General features: G+C 32.5%; 1 protein-coding gene across 1 annotated transcript; it reads left to right on the forward strand.

The window, feature by feature from the left end:
- Window positions 1–9,802: 9,802 nt before the first annotated feature.
- Window positions 9,803–11,387, forward strand: LOC148544011 (uncharacterized). The gene is made up of 3 exons (XM_088498826.1): window positions 9,803–10,546; window positions 10,760–10,853; window positions 11,119–11,387. Exons 1-3 carry the CDS (start codon window positions 9,803–9,805, stop codon window positions 11,385–11,387), a joined length of 1,107 nt encoding a protein of 368 aa, XP_088354952.1.
- The last annotated feature ends 7,334 nt before the right edge of the window (window positions 11,388–18,721 follow it).

Raw genomic sequence — 18,721 nt, forward strand, 5'->3', positions numbered from 1 at the left:
ATGTGCGCCGAGGATGACTTCTTTGAGTGTTTTGTACGGGTTTTAGTTAATAATTAGATACTTTAAAGTTTATTTTATAATTTTAAAATCAAATTTTGAATTTTGAATAATTTTATTTTTAGATATGTATTTAAATTATAATATATTAATAATTAAATATATTAAATCTGAAACAGAAATTTAAAATTTAAAATTTAAATTTCAGTGGTATTTAGTTTGTATTTTGAATGTGTATTTAATTTTAAAAAGACAATAAATCTATTCATAATTTTTAGATGTGTTTATTTTATTTTTTTTAATTATTATAATAAAAGGCTGAATATTGTACCATTTTTAAAGGATATCTAGTTGAATTGTAAACTTTTAATACATAATCTTCTCATCACCCAAAAAAAAAAGCATAATCTTCTGTTTCTTCTGCCTCACTCATTTTTCTTCTCACCCATTTTTTCTTCTTTTCTTTTTTATATTCTGTTATTTATACATTATTTTTATATTTTTATTCAAATATTTTTACTTTTTTTCAAAATTTTTTGTATTTGTTACAAGAAATTTTGGTGTTGATTTCATAAATTTTCTTATTTTTGCATTAAAAAAGCTTCTTTTTTTTGAAAATTTTGTTAAAATTTAATTAAAAAATATTTGTTTATCCAAAATTTTTCATTCGTGTTATGATAACAATAGATGCCTATTAATGTAGGCGGGTGAGCTTTTCAAAGCTTAACTTCTCAATACAAATTGAGAATTAATGAAGGTTGAATGTGAATTTTTGTATCTATAAATAGAGGACAAATCCTCAGGTAGCATCAGTATTCTGAAAACCGAACCGAATTGGCCGGTTCAACTGAGTTAACTGATAACCGATTCGGTTGAAGTAAAAAAACTATCTGGCAAAAAACCAGTAAAAAATTGGTCAAACCGGTAGTTAACCGATAAACCGCTTGAATCGGATAGTTTTTTACCGGTTTTTAATTTTAAAAAAATAAAATAAAAAAATATATAAAAGTATAAAACCCCCTCCATTCTCTCTCGCACACACCCACAACCCAGCCACTCTTTTTCTGTCTCTAATCTCCACACGAAACCTTAGCCACTCTCTTTCTCCCAGACCTCCAGCAACAGCAGCCAACGACCAGCGCTGCCGTCACCGACGAACTCTTCTCCTTAGCCAGCATCGAGCCCTGCCGTCGCGATTCTCTTCTCCTACATCGCTTCACCTCGTGTCGCCAGGTATGCTCGCTGTTGATGTCATCGCTCTGTCTTCGTCGTCGTTGGCCACCTTGAAATCGTGTCTCTATCGGTCCGTCCTCATCGTCGATCCCTCTCTCTTGCGCGTCAAGCCTGTCTTCAATCCCCTCTGTGCCCGAGCTCACTTTCCTCTTCCATCACCGTCACTTGGATTCCTCCTTCGCCGCCGATCATCAATTTACTTTTGCTTGTTTTTGTACTTTTATTTGGTTTCTGATTTCTGATTCTGAGTTTGCTAATTTCTGCTTAGCTTGAGTTTATGAATTTCTGAGTTTGTAAGCAGATCCCTATCCTGCTTCAGTTTTTATTTTTGGGAGTTAATTGCTGTTTTTTGGATTTGATTATGTTGATTGTTACTTGTTTGTCTGGGTTAATTGTTGTTTTTTCATTTGCTGTCTTCTGCATTTAATTTCTGTTGAGTGCTGCTGTCTTCTGCTTTTTAGTTTTTTTTTATTTTGTTAATTAAATGAATTAATGAGGTTTTTGTGATTCTGTTTATGTAAGTTTTAAATTATGTTTTTATTCTGTTTTTAATTTGTTACTGTAATTTGATTTCATAATCTATTTGTTTGATTTCATATGTTTTTGTTTCAAATTATGATTATGTTTGTTCCAAATTTAAATTATGATTATGTTTGCAAATTTAATGGTTAGTGGTTATTATTGATTTGTTTGTTTTTTTTTATTATTAGGTTATAAATTAAAATTTTAAATTTTAAATTTTATTAGGTTAAATTTTATTGAAATTTAAATATTTAAAATTATATATTAAATTTATAATAATTTTATTTAATATTTAATTAAATCGGTCGAACTCCGGTTGAACCCCAGTCGAACCATTGAACCAGTGAACTAGTTACCTCACCGATTTATTGACCGGTCCGGTTCTTGCAACCTTGCGTAGCATACACACAACTGATAGTAATAAAATATTCTTCACTCTCTTATACTATTCTCTCTCTCTCTCTCTCTCTCTTATATTCTTTATTACGATATTAGTAAATATATTAATTATATTGTGATAATAATTGTGGTGAATATTACTATTAGAGTTATATAATTATATTTTTTATTTTATATTTGTTACCTCTTCCTTATTTATTTATTTCACAACACGTTATCAGCACGAGACTCTGATCAAATTTTTAGGAAGACTCAGGTAACAAATTTTCATTATGTCGAAACTCTCTCATCTTGAATTCATTGCTCTTGATATATCTGGAAACAATTATTTATCATGGATATTAGATGTTGAAATCCATCTTGCTTCAATGGATCTTGGAGATACCATTTAGGCTGAAAATAATGCATCCCAGAAGGATAAAGCAAAAGGCATGATTTTTCTTCGTCGTCATCTTGATGAAGGATTGAAAAATGAATATCTCACATTAAAAGATCCTGCAGATCTTTGGAAAGACCTTGAAGAAAGGTACAATCATAAAAAAACGATGATACTTCCTCAAGCTCGATATGAATGGACGCACTTGCGTCTACAGGATTTTAAATCCATAAATGAATATAATTCGGCAATGTTTCGAATCACCTCACGAATGAAATTATGTGGGAGAAAAGATATCTGATAATGATATGTTAGATAAAACTTTCTCGACCTTCCATGCCTCGAATGTGCTCCTGCAGTAGCAGTATCGAGAAAAATGATTTAAAAAATATTCTGAGTTAATTTCTTGCCTTCTTGTTGCTGAACGCAACAACGGGTTGCTCTTAAAGAATCATGAAGCGTGCCCAGCTGGCGCCGTCCCATTTTCTGAGGTAAATGTGGCAAATCATTACCCTAGAAGAGGTAAATGGCAAGGTTTTAATAACAAGAAAAATTATGGAAGGAAAAGGAATTATGTTCAAAAGAGAGGATCTCACCAGAAGTAGGATAAAGAAAGAAATATTGGGCAAAATAAATCAATAGAGGATAAGTGTTTCCGTTGGAGTGGAAAGGGCCATTGGTCGCGTACCTATCGTACCCCAAGGCACTTAGTCGATCTTTATCAAGCATCTTTGAAAAAAGACGACAAAGGAAAGGAGACAAATTTCGTTTCAAATGATATTACTGAAAATTCCACCACTCATTATGATGTATCTGATTTCTTTTGAGGACCCTGAAGGAAATATTGGTCATTTGATCAATGATGGAATAGTTTAATTTGTGAAATTGTTAAGTATCAATGTAAATGAATAATGTAAAGAAATTATTGTTAAGTTTTATTTTCTATGTATTTAAGTTTCAAATATGATGTATATAAATAATGAAATATTAATGTTTATGAATTTTGAAATCATTAAATGTGTCAAGTTTTAAAATAAAATTTTAGTATATGACATTATTTTTATGTACAGTATTTCTTAGAAAAATAATTCCGATCAAGTATTCAATTTAACTGTGCATACTACTCATTTTATTATTATTTGTCTTTGAAGAAAATGGCAAGAATATATAATGAAGATGTATGCCTTGCGGATAGTTCAAATTCGCACACCATTCTCAAAAGTGACATATATTTTACCCATCTTGTGCGAAAAGAAGAATATGTTAATACTATTATTGGCTCAGGCAATGTGATTGAAGGCTCCGAAAGAGCTATAATTTTGTTTCTCGGAGGAACAAAATTCATAATAAATAATGCAGTATTATCTACCAAGTCTCTAAGAAACTTGTTGAGTTTTAAAGATATTCGCCGAAATGGATATCATATTGAGACTATGAATGAGGGAAGTCATGAGTACTTATGTATCACAACTCATGATTCAAATAAAAAGGTTATATTAGAAAAGTTGCCCTCATTTTCATCTGGGTTATATTATACCAAGATTAGTACAATTGAATCACATGCCACCGTAAACCAGAAGTTTACTAGCCCAAATAAATTTATAACTTGGCACGACCGATTGGGTCATCCAAGAACAACCATGATGTAGAGAATTATTGAAAACTCCCATGGACATTCACTAAAGAACCAGAAGATTCTTAAATCTAGTGAATTTTGTTGTGCTACATGTTCTCAAGGGAAGTTAATTTTAAGGCCATCACCAGTAAAGATTGGATTTGAGTCCCCTGAATTCCTAGAAAGGATTCAAGGCGATATATGTGGACCTATTCATCCACCATATGGATCTTTTAGATATTTTATGGTCCTGATAGACGCATCTTCGAGATGGTCACATGTGTGCTTATTGTCTTCTCGCAACCTAGCGTTTGCGAGATTACTGGCTCAAATTATTCGATTAAAAGCACAATTATTCCCCCAAGCCTTTGATGCTTATTATTGTATGGCTAATGGAATAAGTGTTGAACATCCAGTAAATCATGTTTACACAGAAAATAGGTTAGCAGAATTACTTATTAAACGCCTCTAATTAATTTCTAGACCTTTACTTATGAGAACAAATCTCCCAACCTCGATTTGGGGCATGCTATTTTACATGTCACAGTACTTATTCGTTTGAGGCCAACGAGTTACCATCAGTTCTCTCCTATGCAATTAGCTTTTGGCCAACAGCCAAATGTTTTCCATTTAAGAATATTCGGATGTGCGATATATGTTTCCATTGCACCACCTAATCGCACCAAAATGGGATCCTAAATAAAATTAGGGATATATGTTGGATATGATTCTCCCTCTATAGTGAGGTATCTTGAGATACAAACTGGAGATGTATTTAAAATCCGGTTTGTGGATTGTTATTTTGATGAATCAAAATTTCCAACATTAGGGGGAGAGAATAAGCTTCCTGAAATGGAACTTAATTGGAATACATTATCGTTGATGCATTTAGATCCTCGATCAGGGTAATGTGAACTAGAAGTTCAAAAGATTATACATTTGCAAAGAATAGCAAATGAATTTCCTGATGCATTTTTCAATACAAAGAGGATAACCAAATCTTATATACCAACGGAAAATGCCCCAATTCGAATCGATGTCCTAGTTGGACAAATTGCCACCGAAGCAAATACACGCCAGAAGCGTGACAGGCCTGTTGGTTCCAAAGACAAAAATTCTCGAAAGCAAAAAGAGGTAAATACTATTCCTGTCGAAAAAGACATAGTAAAGATACCTATAGTTGTCCAAAATTCTGATATAGTTTTAACACCAGAAGATGTTCAGGAACCTAAAAATTGTGAAAATGACGAGATCTCGATAAATTATGTCTTTACAGGAGAGAAATAGGACCGAAATAAGACAATTATCAATGAAATATTTGCATATAATGTGGCATTAAATATCATGCATGAAAGTAAGGATCTTGAGCCAAGATCAGTCGAAGAATGTCGACAAAGAAATGATTGGCCAAAATGGGAAGAAGCCATGAAGGCTGATTTAGACTCACTTGCAAAACGTGAAGTCTTTGGACCTATAGTCCGTACATCTGAAGATGTAAAACCTGTTGGATACCGATGGGTATTTGTGAGAAAACAAAATGAGAAAAATGAAGTTGTGCGCTACAAAGCCCGACTTGTGGCACAAGGTTTTTCACAAAGACCCGGTATAGATTATGAGGAAACATATTTCCCTGTAGTGGATGCAATAACATTGCGTTATTTGGTCAGTTTATCCGCATATCATAGACTGCATATGCATTTAATGGATGTGGTAACAGCCTATTTATACGGCTCATTAGATCGGGATATCTATATGAAAGTCCCTGAAGGACTAAAGATATGTAAACCATCCAATGAATATTCGCAAGGGTTATACTCAGTCAAATTGCAAAGATCTTTATATGGTCTAAAGCAATCTGGACGAATGTGGTATAATCGTCTTACTGAGTATCTGGCCAAAAATGGATTCAAGAATGATTATATCTGTCCATGTGTTTTCATAAAGAAATCTGCATCTAGATTCATTATAATTACTGTGTACGTTGATGATTTAAATATCATGGGGACTCCTGAAGAGATCCCAACAATTATAAAAACTCTAAAAGAAGAGTTTGAGATGAAAGATCTTAGAAGGACTAAATTTTGTCTCGGCCTGCAGATCGAGCATATAAAAAAATGGGATCTTTATTCATCAAACAACATACACAGAGAAGATCTTGAAAAGATTTTATATGGATAAGTCACATCTCTTGAGTACCCCAATGATCGTAAGATCTTTGGATGTGGAAAATGATCAATTCCGTCCTAAAGAAGAAAATGAAGATAGATCCTGAAGTATCATATCTCAGTGCCATTGGAGCACTAATGTATCTTTCTAATAATACAAGACCCGATATATTATTTGCTGTGAACTTACTAGCAAGGTATAGTTCCTCTCCAACCAGAAGACATTGGAGTGGAATCAAACAAATCTTTCGATATCTTCATGGAACGGTTGATTTGGGATTGTGTTATCCCTATGGATCCAAGTCATTATTAGTTGGCTATGCAGATACTGGATACTTGTTTGATCCACATAAAGGGAGATCTCAAACAGGATACCTATTCACATATGGTGGTACAGCTATATCATGGAGGTCTACGAAACAGACGATAGCAGTAACCTCCTCTAATCATGCTGAAATACTAGCGATACATGAAGCTAATCGCGAGTGTTTTTGGCTTAGGAGTTTGATCCAATATATTCTGTCATCATGTGGACTAATTGATCATAAGATAGCTCCAACTGTCCTGTTTGAAGATAATACAACATGCGTTGCTCAACTTAAAGGCAGATACATCAAAGGTGATAGAACTAAGCATATTTCTCCAAAATTCTTCTTCACTCATGATCTTCAAAATCAAGGGACAATTGATGTCCAACAGATCCGCTCAAGTGACAATCTAGCAGATTTATTCACAAAGTCACTCCTAAAATCCTCCTTTGAAAGATTGGTGCATGAGATTGGGATGCGCTGATTTCATGATATTAAATGATATCGACAAGAGGGGGAGACTGTACTCCTTTTCCCTTGGTCAGGTTTTTTCCCATTGGGTTTTTCTTGACAAGGTTTTTAATGAGGCAGTCCCCATCACAAAGGATATTGTACTCTTTTTTCTTTACTAAGGTTTTTTTCCACAGGATTTTTCTTTAGTAAAGTTTTAATGAGGCATATTCTTAAATAGACATCCAAGGAGAAGTGTTATGATAACAATGAATGTCTATTAATGTGGGCGGCTGAGCTTTTCAAAGCTTAACTTCTCAATACAAATTGAGAATTAATGAAGGTTGAATGTTTGAATTTTTGTATCTATAAATAGAGGGCAAATCCTCACGTAACATACACACAACTGATAATAATAAAATATTTTTCACTCTCTTATACTATTCTCTCTCTCTTATATTCTTTACTACGATATTAGTAAATATATTAATTATATTGTGATAATAATTGTGATGAATATTACTATTAGAGTTATATAATTATACTTTTTATTTTATATTTGTTACCTCTTCCTTATTTATTTACTCCACAACAATTCGTATATGTATCTAGGGTGTGTCCAAAAGTACCCAAACAACTTTATGGGTATTGTTAGCACCATTTTTATGGATTATTAGATGTTTTCAAAATAGAAAATTAGATGATGCAATAAAAGAAGTGTAATGATAGATTTTAATAAATATAAAATATATTACTATATAAATAAATAAATATTTATTTATTTTTTTATATAATATATTTTAAAATGATAAGTATAGTTAATAAAATGATAAGTATATCAATACATGAAAATATAGATATTTTTTATTCAGTAAAATCAATAATTATTGAGTAAAAACTTTTATTATTTTAAATAAATTCATATTCAAATGTTATTTTTAATTAGAGAATTATAAAATAACTAAATTAAAGTTCATATTATTTGACTAATGTTTAGATTCTTTCATGTTAACTGTTAAGACTAAAAACATTTTAAATTACTATTTTCATTAATACGTAATAAAAAATTATACATATTATTAAAATATATTTTTATTTAAAATATTACGTATATGATTATATGGATAGGTTGATCTTTTCTAAAATAAGAAAAGTGTACTTTTCGTTTTGTTTTATTTATACTTGCAAAAACCAACGGATACAGAAAATAAACAATACAGAAAAGATACATTTCTACTAATATCTGGATAAAAAATATTATATTAAATAATAATATTTTTAAAAAAAATAATTATTTATTTTTCTAATTTTTATGAACAATCGAATATTTTATTAAGTAATATAAAATAAAATTTGATTATTTTATTTTTTTATGTGATGTAATATAAAATAATATTTTAATATTATAAAATTTTTGCTCCATAATAATTTATTTTAATGATGGAAAAAGATTTATATTTTTTATGTATCGACATGTTTTATATTTATTTATTGAAAGGTAAAATGGTATCACTTGCCAATGTATAATATTGTATATAAAAATACTTCTTTCATTGTATTATTTGGTTTTCTTTTAATAAAACTGGTTTATAAAAATTATACATACAATATGCACAAAGTTATTTAGACTTATTTTAAAGACACCTTCTATTTGGTACGTTTGGTTTCTTCTGTCTAATGTTATTAAACTTTAACTGTGATGTTAGTATTTGGTGCTGGTTATTGAAGAGTGAAGACAATAATTAATAAGACCGTTAATAGAATAAAGTTTACTTATTCTGTTGGTTTTTATAGTTTTGTGAAATTTTTAATTAGGCCTTTATACTTTTTTTCTCTGTACCAATTTTTTTTTTAATTAGGTCCCTTTTGGTAGTAGTTGGTTTAATTATATAGGGACTCAACGAAAAAAAAAATTGGGTGCAGAGACTCAAATAAAAGAAAAAAAAAAGTGTAAGGACTCAATTATAAAAAAAATTGTGCAAGGACTCAATTAAAAGGAAAAAAAGTATAGAGACCTAATTAAAAATTTCACGAAATTATAGAGACTAATAGAATAATTAACCACAGAATAATTGTAATTTGTTTCAATTATTGAAAGCCTGCTCAAGTTTTTTTTTATATAAATAAGTAAATAAAATATATTAATTCCCATAATACGCATGTAGAGAAAATTTTACGCAGGACCATATCAGGGGTAGCAGCTACGAAATGGAAATACTCATCATCTCAGGGGGAGCGCATGTGAATTGGAACTGACAGTAGCAGAGCCATGTCTTGCTTGGCGCCAGCGAAATGGGGGAGGCCATTTTGTGCCTGGGGCCCATGAAATGGGAACTTCTGATGGGGCTCCTACGAAATGGAGGCCATATCATTTGTACTACATACGAAATGATACACTTAAGGTATACCACATGAGAAATTGGTTCCTAGTTTTCCTATATAAACGCTTGTGCCAACCAGTGTGTTACTATTCACGGAAGGAATTTCTCTTGCACTCTCTTCCAACTCCAAAATCTCTCTTCAACCTCTTTACTTTCTTTCTCTCTTAAATACTGTGGGTGCTGGTTTTGCTATGTGTATGACTTCCGAAAACATCTACATGATCATATATCCTAATGGGAAAGTTTCACATACGACAGAAGGTATTACATTTGTTTGTGATGATCCACTTTGGATAATGATTCTGCCATAAACATCGTTGCAAGAGCTGAAGAATTTGATTATCATTGATACTGTAATGGTTGGAAAAAAGAAAATCACAAAGTTGACTTATAGGATGCCAGTTGCAGTAGCCAACTCGTTTGCGTATCAGAAAATGCAAATTAAATCTGATCAGCATGTTTCGATGATGTTTTCTTATCATCGTAGCATTGGAAGCATCTATTCATTGGAACTTTGTGTGAATCTTCAAGATATTAGTGGAAGCTCATCTAGTTCTAATAATGTGGAGGGTATTAGAAATTTGGGATCGGAAGATTTTGTTTTGGGTCGAGATATTGGTAGGGCCCGAAGTCCAACTCTTAATGCCTTTGTGACGCCAGAACCAAATACAGATAATTGTCATGCACGTCCCTTCGCTTCCAACCTCGTTGCATTCGAAGGAGGTCATCATGATGGCATGGCAGAAACGTCTGATGAAGATGAGATAAAAGATTTTAGCAGTGACGAAGCAGAAGTTGTTTCCGAAACCCAGCCGCTTTATCGCGAGACAGTTCGTCCAATTCATGTCGAATCGGGAGGTGGGACAGGGGCTGGTGGTGTATCCAGCAGCACGCTAGCACACTATCTGTCTTTAAATCTTGGAGCAATGAATTTGATTACCACAGAAGACAGACCGAGCAACTACGCTTTGTCAGGTGAAATGGAGCTCGAGATTGGGTTAAAGTTTTTCAATAGAGAAACAGCGATGCTTGCTGTTAAAAACTACAACATCCGTAGATCTGCGGAATACAAGCTGGTAGAGTCAGACCAAAGTAGGAATGTATGTTGATGCAAGTAGTTTGGGGACCAATGTCGTTGGATGGTACGGGTTGCAAAGACCAGGTCTTCCAGATTTTGGAAAATTTGAAAATACCAAGGGCCTCATAATTTCTTGGCAAGTTCGATGTCTCAAGATCATGCTTAACTTGATAGCAACGTCATCTGCCAGCATATATTCCCTATGGTTCATGTTGATGCGACCATTTGCATAAAGGTGTTGCAAGGATCAGTCGAGTTAGCATACGGGTACAAGGTTTCATACAAGAAGGTTTGGCACGTGAAGCAGAAGGCAATTGCCAAAATCTATGGTGATTAGGATGAGTCATACAACCAGCTGTGAAGATATTTCAACGCCTTGCAAGCTTTCGTTCCAGGTATATATGGCATGTCACACTTATAGGTCTTTGTTATTGATTGTGGTTTTAGTCGTTTATATGTTTTACTAAGTAAGCATTTTCATACCAGGGACAATTGTTGACTTATAAACGTGACCGTACTATGTCGGCAACACTCTGGAACATGACAGTGTCTTGTTTCATCAGGTTTTTTGATCGTTCCTGTTGTGTGTTGAAGCCTTCAAGCACTGTAAGCCACTGATCTCAGTGAATGGAACGCCCCTGTATGGTAAGTACACGGGTACCCTACTTATGGACATAGCACAGGATGGGAATAACAACATTCTGCCCATCGTTTTTGTGATTGTCGAAAGAGAAAATACAGATTCATGGTACTTTTTTCTTACCAACCTGAAGAGGGATGTAGCGACTCAACCGGAAATTCTGCTTATCTCTGATAGACATGCAGCAATAAAGGCAGTTTTAGAGCAGGATGGGTGTGGATGAGAACACAATGTTTACTGTGTCAGACATATTGCCTCTAACTTTGCAACAAGTTTCAAGAGTAAGGAAGCCAAAAGACACATGGTCAACACAGCGTATTCTAAGATGCAAGATCAGGTGCAGTACTACCTGGAGTTAATCAGCAGTGAGGATCCGGTCACATCTCCACAGATGATCACCTGGATCCGAGGGTTAGAGCCACCTAAATGGCTACAGCACCGTGATGACGGTTGTCGATATGGTCACATGACAACCAATCTTTCTGAGTGTATGAACTCCATCTTCAAGGGTACTAGAAATCTCCCGGTTTGTGCAATTTTCAAGTCTACCTACCATCGTCTTAATGAATTATTTGTGAACAAGGGTCGACAGGCATAAGCACAGATCGCATGTGGTCAATTTTTTTTGCAATTCCTGCAAAAAGCGGTAATAGCAAACCGTGAGGGAATTTCCCAGATGCTTGTGACATCGTACGACAGAACTACGTCAATCTTCACGGTGGATAAGATAGCAGCGGTAGAGGTGTAGTCTAGGTTTCGAGTTTACCTTAAGCATCGCAGATGTGACTGTGGTTACTTCCAAGCGTTGCACTACCCCTGTGCTCATGCTTTGGCTGCATGCGCATTTGCAAGACTTGATTGGCAGCAATATGTCGAGGCAGTGTATCGTGTTGAGAACGTGTTTTAGGTCTACAAGATAGAATTTTCACCAATGCCGGACGAGGAGATGTGGCCCCCATACGAGGGACAACGTGTACGTTCCAACCCCCACCTACGCCGTATAATGGATGGACAACCGGTGTCTACAAGGATTAGGAATGAGATGGACGAGGTTGAGCCGGGCCTAAGCAAGTGATGCGGACTTTGCAGGCAACCAGCGCATACTAGGCGACATTGTCCGCATATTTCTGCCACTTAGTATTCGACCTTTTTCAATATTCATATTAGTTTTATTCGCTATTTGGTTTACTTTGTGCCGAATTATGTAACCTATGTGGTATTACTTTTTTTCATTTTATGTCGCTCTGTTGTTTACTTTATTTCATTGTTGTTAGTACATGTGGATCCATTGTTACTAAAAATACGTACATAGATCACATTAAAATACTAATACAATATAAAATTCAACAAAAACCTATGGTAATCTTGGGTAGGTCATAACGTATTTGCACGATCAATCCGCAGACGATATGCCTCAGTACGTCGGTTAGCCCATACCTCAAACCATGCGGATAGGCGGACGGGCCACCATCCATCATCGTTGCGGGCCGATTGTCGATGGAAGATATCAATATTCAGCAGAGGGTTTGGAGGTCCTTGCTTTCTCCCAAATTGACGCAACACTCTATCAACATTAAGAATCTCAATCCACCTGAAAAATATGAGCGGCACCACCGCCGTGTAAAAATCTCCATGTGGGTGGCTGAAAAATTCCGTAGGCACTCTGGACAAAATGCGAGGATCCATGTACGGCAACCAATTAAACTACACACAAAGGTATCCCCATCACTACAGGTATAGATAAACTCGTTAAAAACACTTTAATAATGGCTTCCACTACCTCATCCACTTGCAGATTGTCCAACCTCAGGCGGTGCCATAGGAGGCGTTGCTCAGTGTAGTCATTCTATCCCTTCTACCCGCCCACCTAGTGGACAACAACAATGTTGAAATAAATTCTATTTTCAACCTTAAAGGATAATTCAAAACGTAACAACATGAAACATGTAATGCCATAAGATAACATACCTCGTAGCTAAGGAAAACTATATGGTGTCGTCACATTCGGTACCCAGAAAGGTAGTCTGTAGTATATCCATGACATAAGCAACGTATGACAGCCAGTCATACTCTTGACATTATAATCTCTTGCTAAGCACATAGCTCGATATAAACCAACAAAGAACGGCGCTACCCCAACTATAAGTACTGATGGCATCATAATCAGCCAATAACGGAAGATATCAAACATGGACCATGTTATTGGCCTTGTCCGCTAGTAGCATGCCTCCCAACAAGTACAGGATGTGACAACATGCATACTAAATGAGGGCATTGTCTTGTAAATCAAGCAGCATCTATTGAAGATGATTCCTGAGCCACTTCAACTTTATGTTGAACTTCGTTGTCCCTACATGGCCGGCTGGAACATCACAAAGTTCTTGACACCATTGCCATATATCTTTCTGGTGAAACTTGCTCCATGACCTGATAGTACCACTGACAGGCTCGCCATCAATAGATAGCCCTAATTGCATTGCAACATCCTCCAGAGTTATGGTACACTCACCCCAAGGGAGGTAAAATGTGTGGGTTTCGGGACGCCATCGTTCCACAAAGGCGCTTATCAGTGGATTGTCATACGCAAAGCGCTTTATTAAAGAAGCATGATAAAATCCTGATCGTCTTAGATAAGGCTCAAGCCTCTGCCGCCTAATTTCCATGCTTGGATCTGCCGGATCTGACATGAAAACATTAACAAGTGTGCCATGAGGAGTGAGAACACGTGTGGGTTGCAGTAGAAAAAAAGACGAAAAATATAATTAAAAATACTCTAACTAAAATTACACACCAACAAAATTAGTTCTAATAAGAATACTAGTAACATCAATCACCGTAATGACTAAAACTAACCTTATGAAGCAAATGTGCAGCAATATGAAGTTCGTCCAACTGATTAAGATTCTCTTCCACGTTAAACCTACTCCCACTCATCTTAAATTATTTTTCCAAAGACAATACAAAATATTAAAGCCATAGCACAAATTTTTTTTACCACCATCCTTTTTTATTAAACTCCTTTTCCCTTTCTACCGAATGATTCACTTTGTCCCCGTCTCCTTCACCCTTTTATATGCATCCCAAATTTCTTCCCGTCTGTCTCTTGCCACCCAACTCAACCAATGTATGCTCGTACCGAGACTGTTAATTACTGAAATTTTGCACCTTTGACTACCTATTTCGTGGCCTCCAAACACGAGTTGGCCAATTCGTGTGCGCCGCCAACGTGTTGGAGCCAATTTGCTGATGCTGCCCCTGACATGGTCCAATTCGTATGCGCCATATGTGATATGCTCCATTTCGTGGTCACCAGCAACGGCTTGAGTGCGCAGCTTTTCAGCCTGCTATGGCAGAGATATTTTGTGGACACCCAACCTAAATTGGAGAGTAAATCTATTTCGCAGGCGCCTCTCCTAAAGTGATTCTACACATTCTCAAAAACCTTTTTGTGCATGCATATTTTGGGAATAAATATATTTTTTTATTTATTTATATAAAAAAACTGTCTTGCTCTTATATGTTTCAATTATTGAAGGTTAACACCGTTAATAGAATAATTGTGTGCTAACTTATAATTTAATATATCAGCGTAAGATTATCATCTCATATGTTGTTCAATTCAAGGATATACTTGAAACCTATTTTAATTTCATGGACAAAATTTAAACTAAACATTAAAAATAAAATTAAAATAAAATATAAATATTAAAAACAAAAATAAAATATACTATTAGATGTATTTTTTTAAATGAAAATTATATTAATAATATCATGAAAACATATCATTTTTATTGAGATTCATTTTAATACAATAACATGTTTTACTAAAAATAAAAATTATTATAAGTGCTACACATTCTTCTCAAAATTTTATATAAAAAGATTTTAGAAATATATGACTTTTATTATATTAAAATTACTTGGATATCTCTAAAAATATTTTTATATAATTTATTAATAAAAATATATAATACTTAATTACTTGCCATAATTATATATTTGTTAGTAAATTATTAAAAGTATTACAAAAGATATTTTAGTAATACCTTTAAATATTGCTGAGCTTTAGGTTGAGGTATGGTGGCTGGGTTCGAAGCCGAATCATGTTTCTCGCGCAAGTTATAGACATCAATTGAATACCAAGCAACCAAGCATTTTGTCGATTTAACTACTTTGAAGGCTATTTGGCAATTAAAGTTAGGCTACTGATTAGGTAAGGATAGAACTTAGTAGTTTGTTGTAATAGGCTCTGATTGAAAGCTTGAAACATAAATTTTAAACCTTACAAATTTGAAATTAAATGAATTAATGAGTTGATAATTATGTTTATGCAAAATTTTGATTTTTGCAAAATTCTACTATAAAGACAGAATCTTGCAGAATTTAATTCTCAACCCACAAACAATATTTTGGAGAGGGACCAAATTTGGGTGAAATATGGTTAGACCTTTCTAACTTTTGTAGAAATAGATATGATTTTTAGAAGAGAAACTGCTAGAATAGATTTCAAAACTAGTTTCAAAACAGGGCAATAAGCTTCAAGAAGACATGACTAATTCATGATAAACTTGGATTGAGGTGGAACGAAACAAATAGAAAGCTTATTTTCTTTAGGTTCTCCATACCAAATTTTAGTGATTTTGTAGTTTTTTTGTTTGCAGGGCAATTTTAGTATACATCCTTTTTTTTAGATATTTAGTTCCCCAAAATTTATGATTCCTATTTTTTTTTTTTTTATAAATTTGCATGTTTTGCAATGTCATTTGCCATTGTTTCCAGGCTCAGGATTCGGTGGTCTCAGAACGTTTGGACCATTAAATGGTCCCATAACAAAACATGTTTTTTAAGTTTTTTTTAATAACGGCTAAATAGTCTTTTTTTAAATTTAATTACAAATTAACCCCATATATTTTATTTAATTATAAAAATAATTTTTTATTTTATAAATAATTATTTTATCATAAATCTATCATGTTTATTAACAATCAAGAACAAAAACAATAACGAATTAAATCTTTCATTGATGCCTAATAATAAATTTTTTAGCTATTCCAATCGATTAAAAGATTAAATTTGATCCGTCACGTTCGTGAGGAATCATAAAATCGTGTTTCTTTGAAAACTAATTGATTGGACTATCAAACCAATTGATTGAATTATAACTCAATCGATTGGATTACAATTTACCACTAAACAATCGATTGAAAATTGCTGGGCAGCATGGTTTTCGCAAATATCAATCGATTGGCCATATTACCCAATCGATTGAATGATGAATTAAACGTGGATTTTTTATAATTCAATTGATTGTTTAGAATTTTCAATCGATTGAATGCTTCAAAACAACATGGGTCTCACTATTCAATCGATTGGTTGTGATACCCAATCGATTGAATCCATGAAAACAATATGGACATGCCAAATTCAATCGATTGAAGTGTGCTACCCAATCGATTGAAATGTGTATTAGCAACTTGAGGTCTCACTATTCAATCGATTGGTTATGTTACCAAATTTTATGTCATTATGTATGAGAATAATGATTTATTTTATTATATTTATTTTTATACCAAATAACAAAAAAATTAAATTTTATGTTTGTTTTTTATTACTTATTTTACTTATCTATAGTTGTTTAAATTAGACTTTATGCTTATTAAGTCATGTTTTCTCCTAACAAAAAAAAATAATCATGAAATTATTTTTATATTTGTATAGGAGTACATTCATTATGTTATAATTTTAATAATTAATGTAAATTTTAAAAATTGAATAAATTTATATTTATTTTGATTACATTCAAAAGTGAATTATATGTATTCTTATAATCAAGAAATATACTTAACTTCTTTTATAATAAGTAAGTTTTTTAATAATTTAATTTATTAAAAAAATCTCATCTTTTTATTTATCTTACAAAATAAAAATTCATATTAATAGTTTTGAATAAGAGAATTAAAATAAACTATAAAAATAAACCTTGAATAAAAAAATACAAAATTTTCAATCTAAAAATATAAAATAGTTAAAAGATAAAAAAATTATTTAAATATGATTTTTCAAGACACTCTATGACTTAGATGAATAAATATTATTTTTAAAATGAATCATGATATATTGATACAAAAATTATTGTGTGTACATTTTTAAAAAAAATAATAAACCTCTCTCGTTAATAACAATATTGGAACATAAATTTGACCGCTAATTGATATTATATATTGTGTAGGTATTTAGAGTATATTAGAAAAGTACGTTAATAATTTGAAGAGAAAAATTATTAGTGTAAATTTATTTTTTTAAAAAAATTATCCTTATTGAACTATTTTACTTTTATTCCTTCAAAACATATCTTAATAAAAATATTTGTAACAATAATTTACATCCAATAAGAATATCTTAACGAGGTTACTGAGAAAAAATGGGTAGAAATTTTTTTATTTAACGAAATTGACAAAAGAATTTTTTTAATAATAAACATCTCTTTAAGAGTAATATTGGAATTTAAATTTAGACACTAATTATCATTATATATTGCATATAAGCATCAAGAGTATATTATTAAAATAGTATGATAATAATTTAAAGAGAAAAATTATTCTTTGTACATTTAATTAAAAAAAATTACCTTGTTTAAACTATAGTGTAAGTGGAGCCATTTTTATAATCTTACAATTGAGAGTGAACAATTTTTTTAAGTGAAGCAGTTACATCATTCTGTCATGGGTTAATGCAAAATTTACAGAACGTGAGTACGTGATTGAGTATGTAGTTTTAGATTATAAAGATAAGGGTAAAATAGAAAAAAAATATTGGACACCAAACTCTCTGTATTCCCATTATATATTATATATATATATATATATATATATATATATTATAGATAAGTATAGTTTCTTGAAATTTTGGGGTGTCCAGGCCACTACTCACCCCTCTAGGTCCGTCCCTGATTGCTAGCTAATTAATAATAGAGTAAAGTATCGTTTTTGTCTCCAACGTTTGGGGTAATTCCTATTTGCGTCCCTAATATTTAAATCGTCCTATTTGTATCCCTAACGTTTATAAAAGTGATTCAATGTTATCCTACTATCAATTATACTAACAAATCAGATTATATTTTTCAATAATTTTTACTTGGATGTATTCATTCTCAATTAGGTCTCACTTAGATGTATTCGATTTTAATATTATACCCACTATTTGTGTTTAGATTCAATTATGTCCCTAAAAAAGTGAATTATGTAAATGTTATAGGAATTAGTTTCAACTTTTTATGAGTTATTTTCCGGAGTGGATCATCGATTCTATCTCACACATTTGTATTCTAACTTCAAGAAAAGATTTTTAAAACTCAAACTAAAGCGTTCATGATGTGTAATTGATGGCAGGATAACATTGAATCACTTTTACAAATGTTAGGGATACAAATAGAACGATTTAAACGTTAGGGACACAAATAGGATTTACTCCAAACGTTGGGGACAAAAATGATACTTTACTCTTAATAATAAAAAAGAATAACATCTATTTACTTTTTAGTATTTCTCAATGTCTGTG

This window comes from Arachis ipaensis, chromosome B9 (assembly GCF_059453495.1).
Source record: "Arachis ipaensis isolate K30076 ecotype BB chromosome B9, ASM5945349v1, whole genome shotgun sequence".
Taxonomy (NCBI): Eukaryota; Viridiplantae; Streptophyta; class Magnoliopsida; order Fabales; family Fabaceae; genus Arachis; species Arachis ipaensis.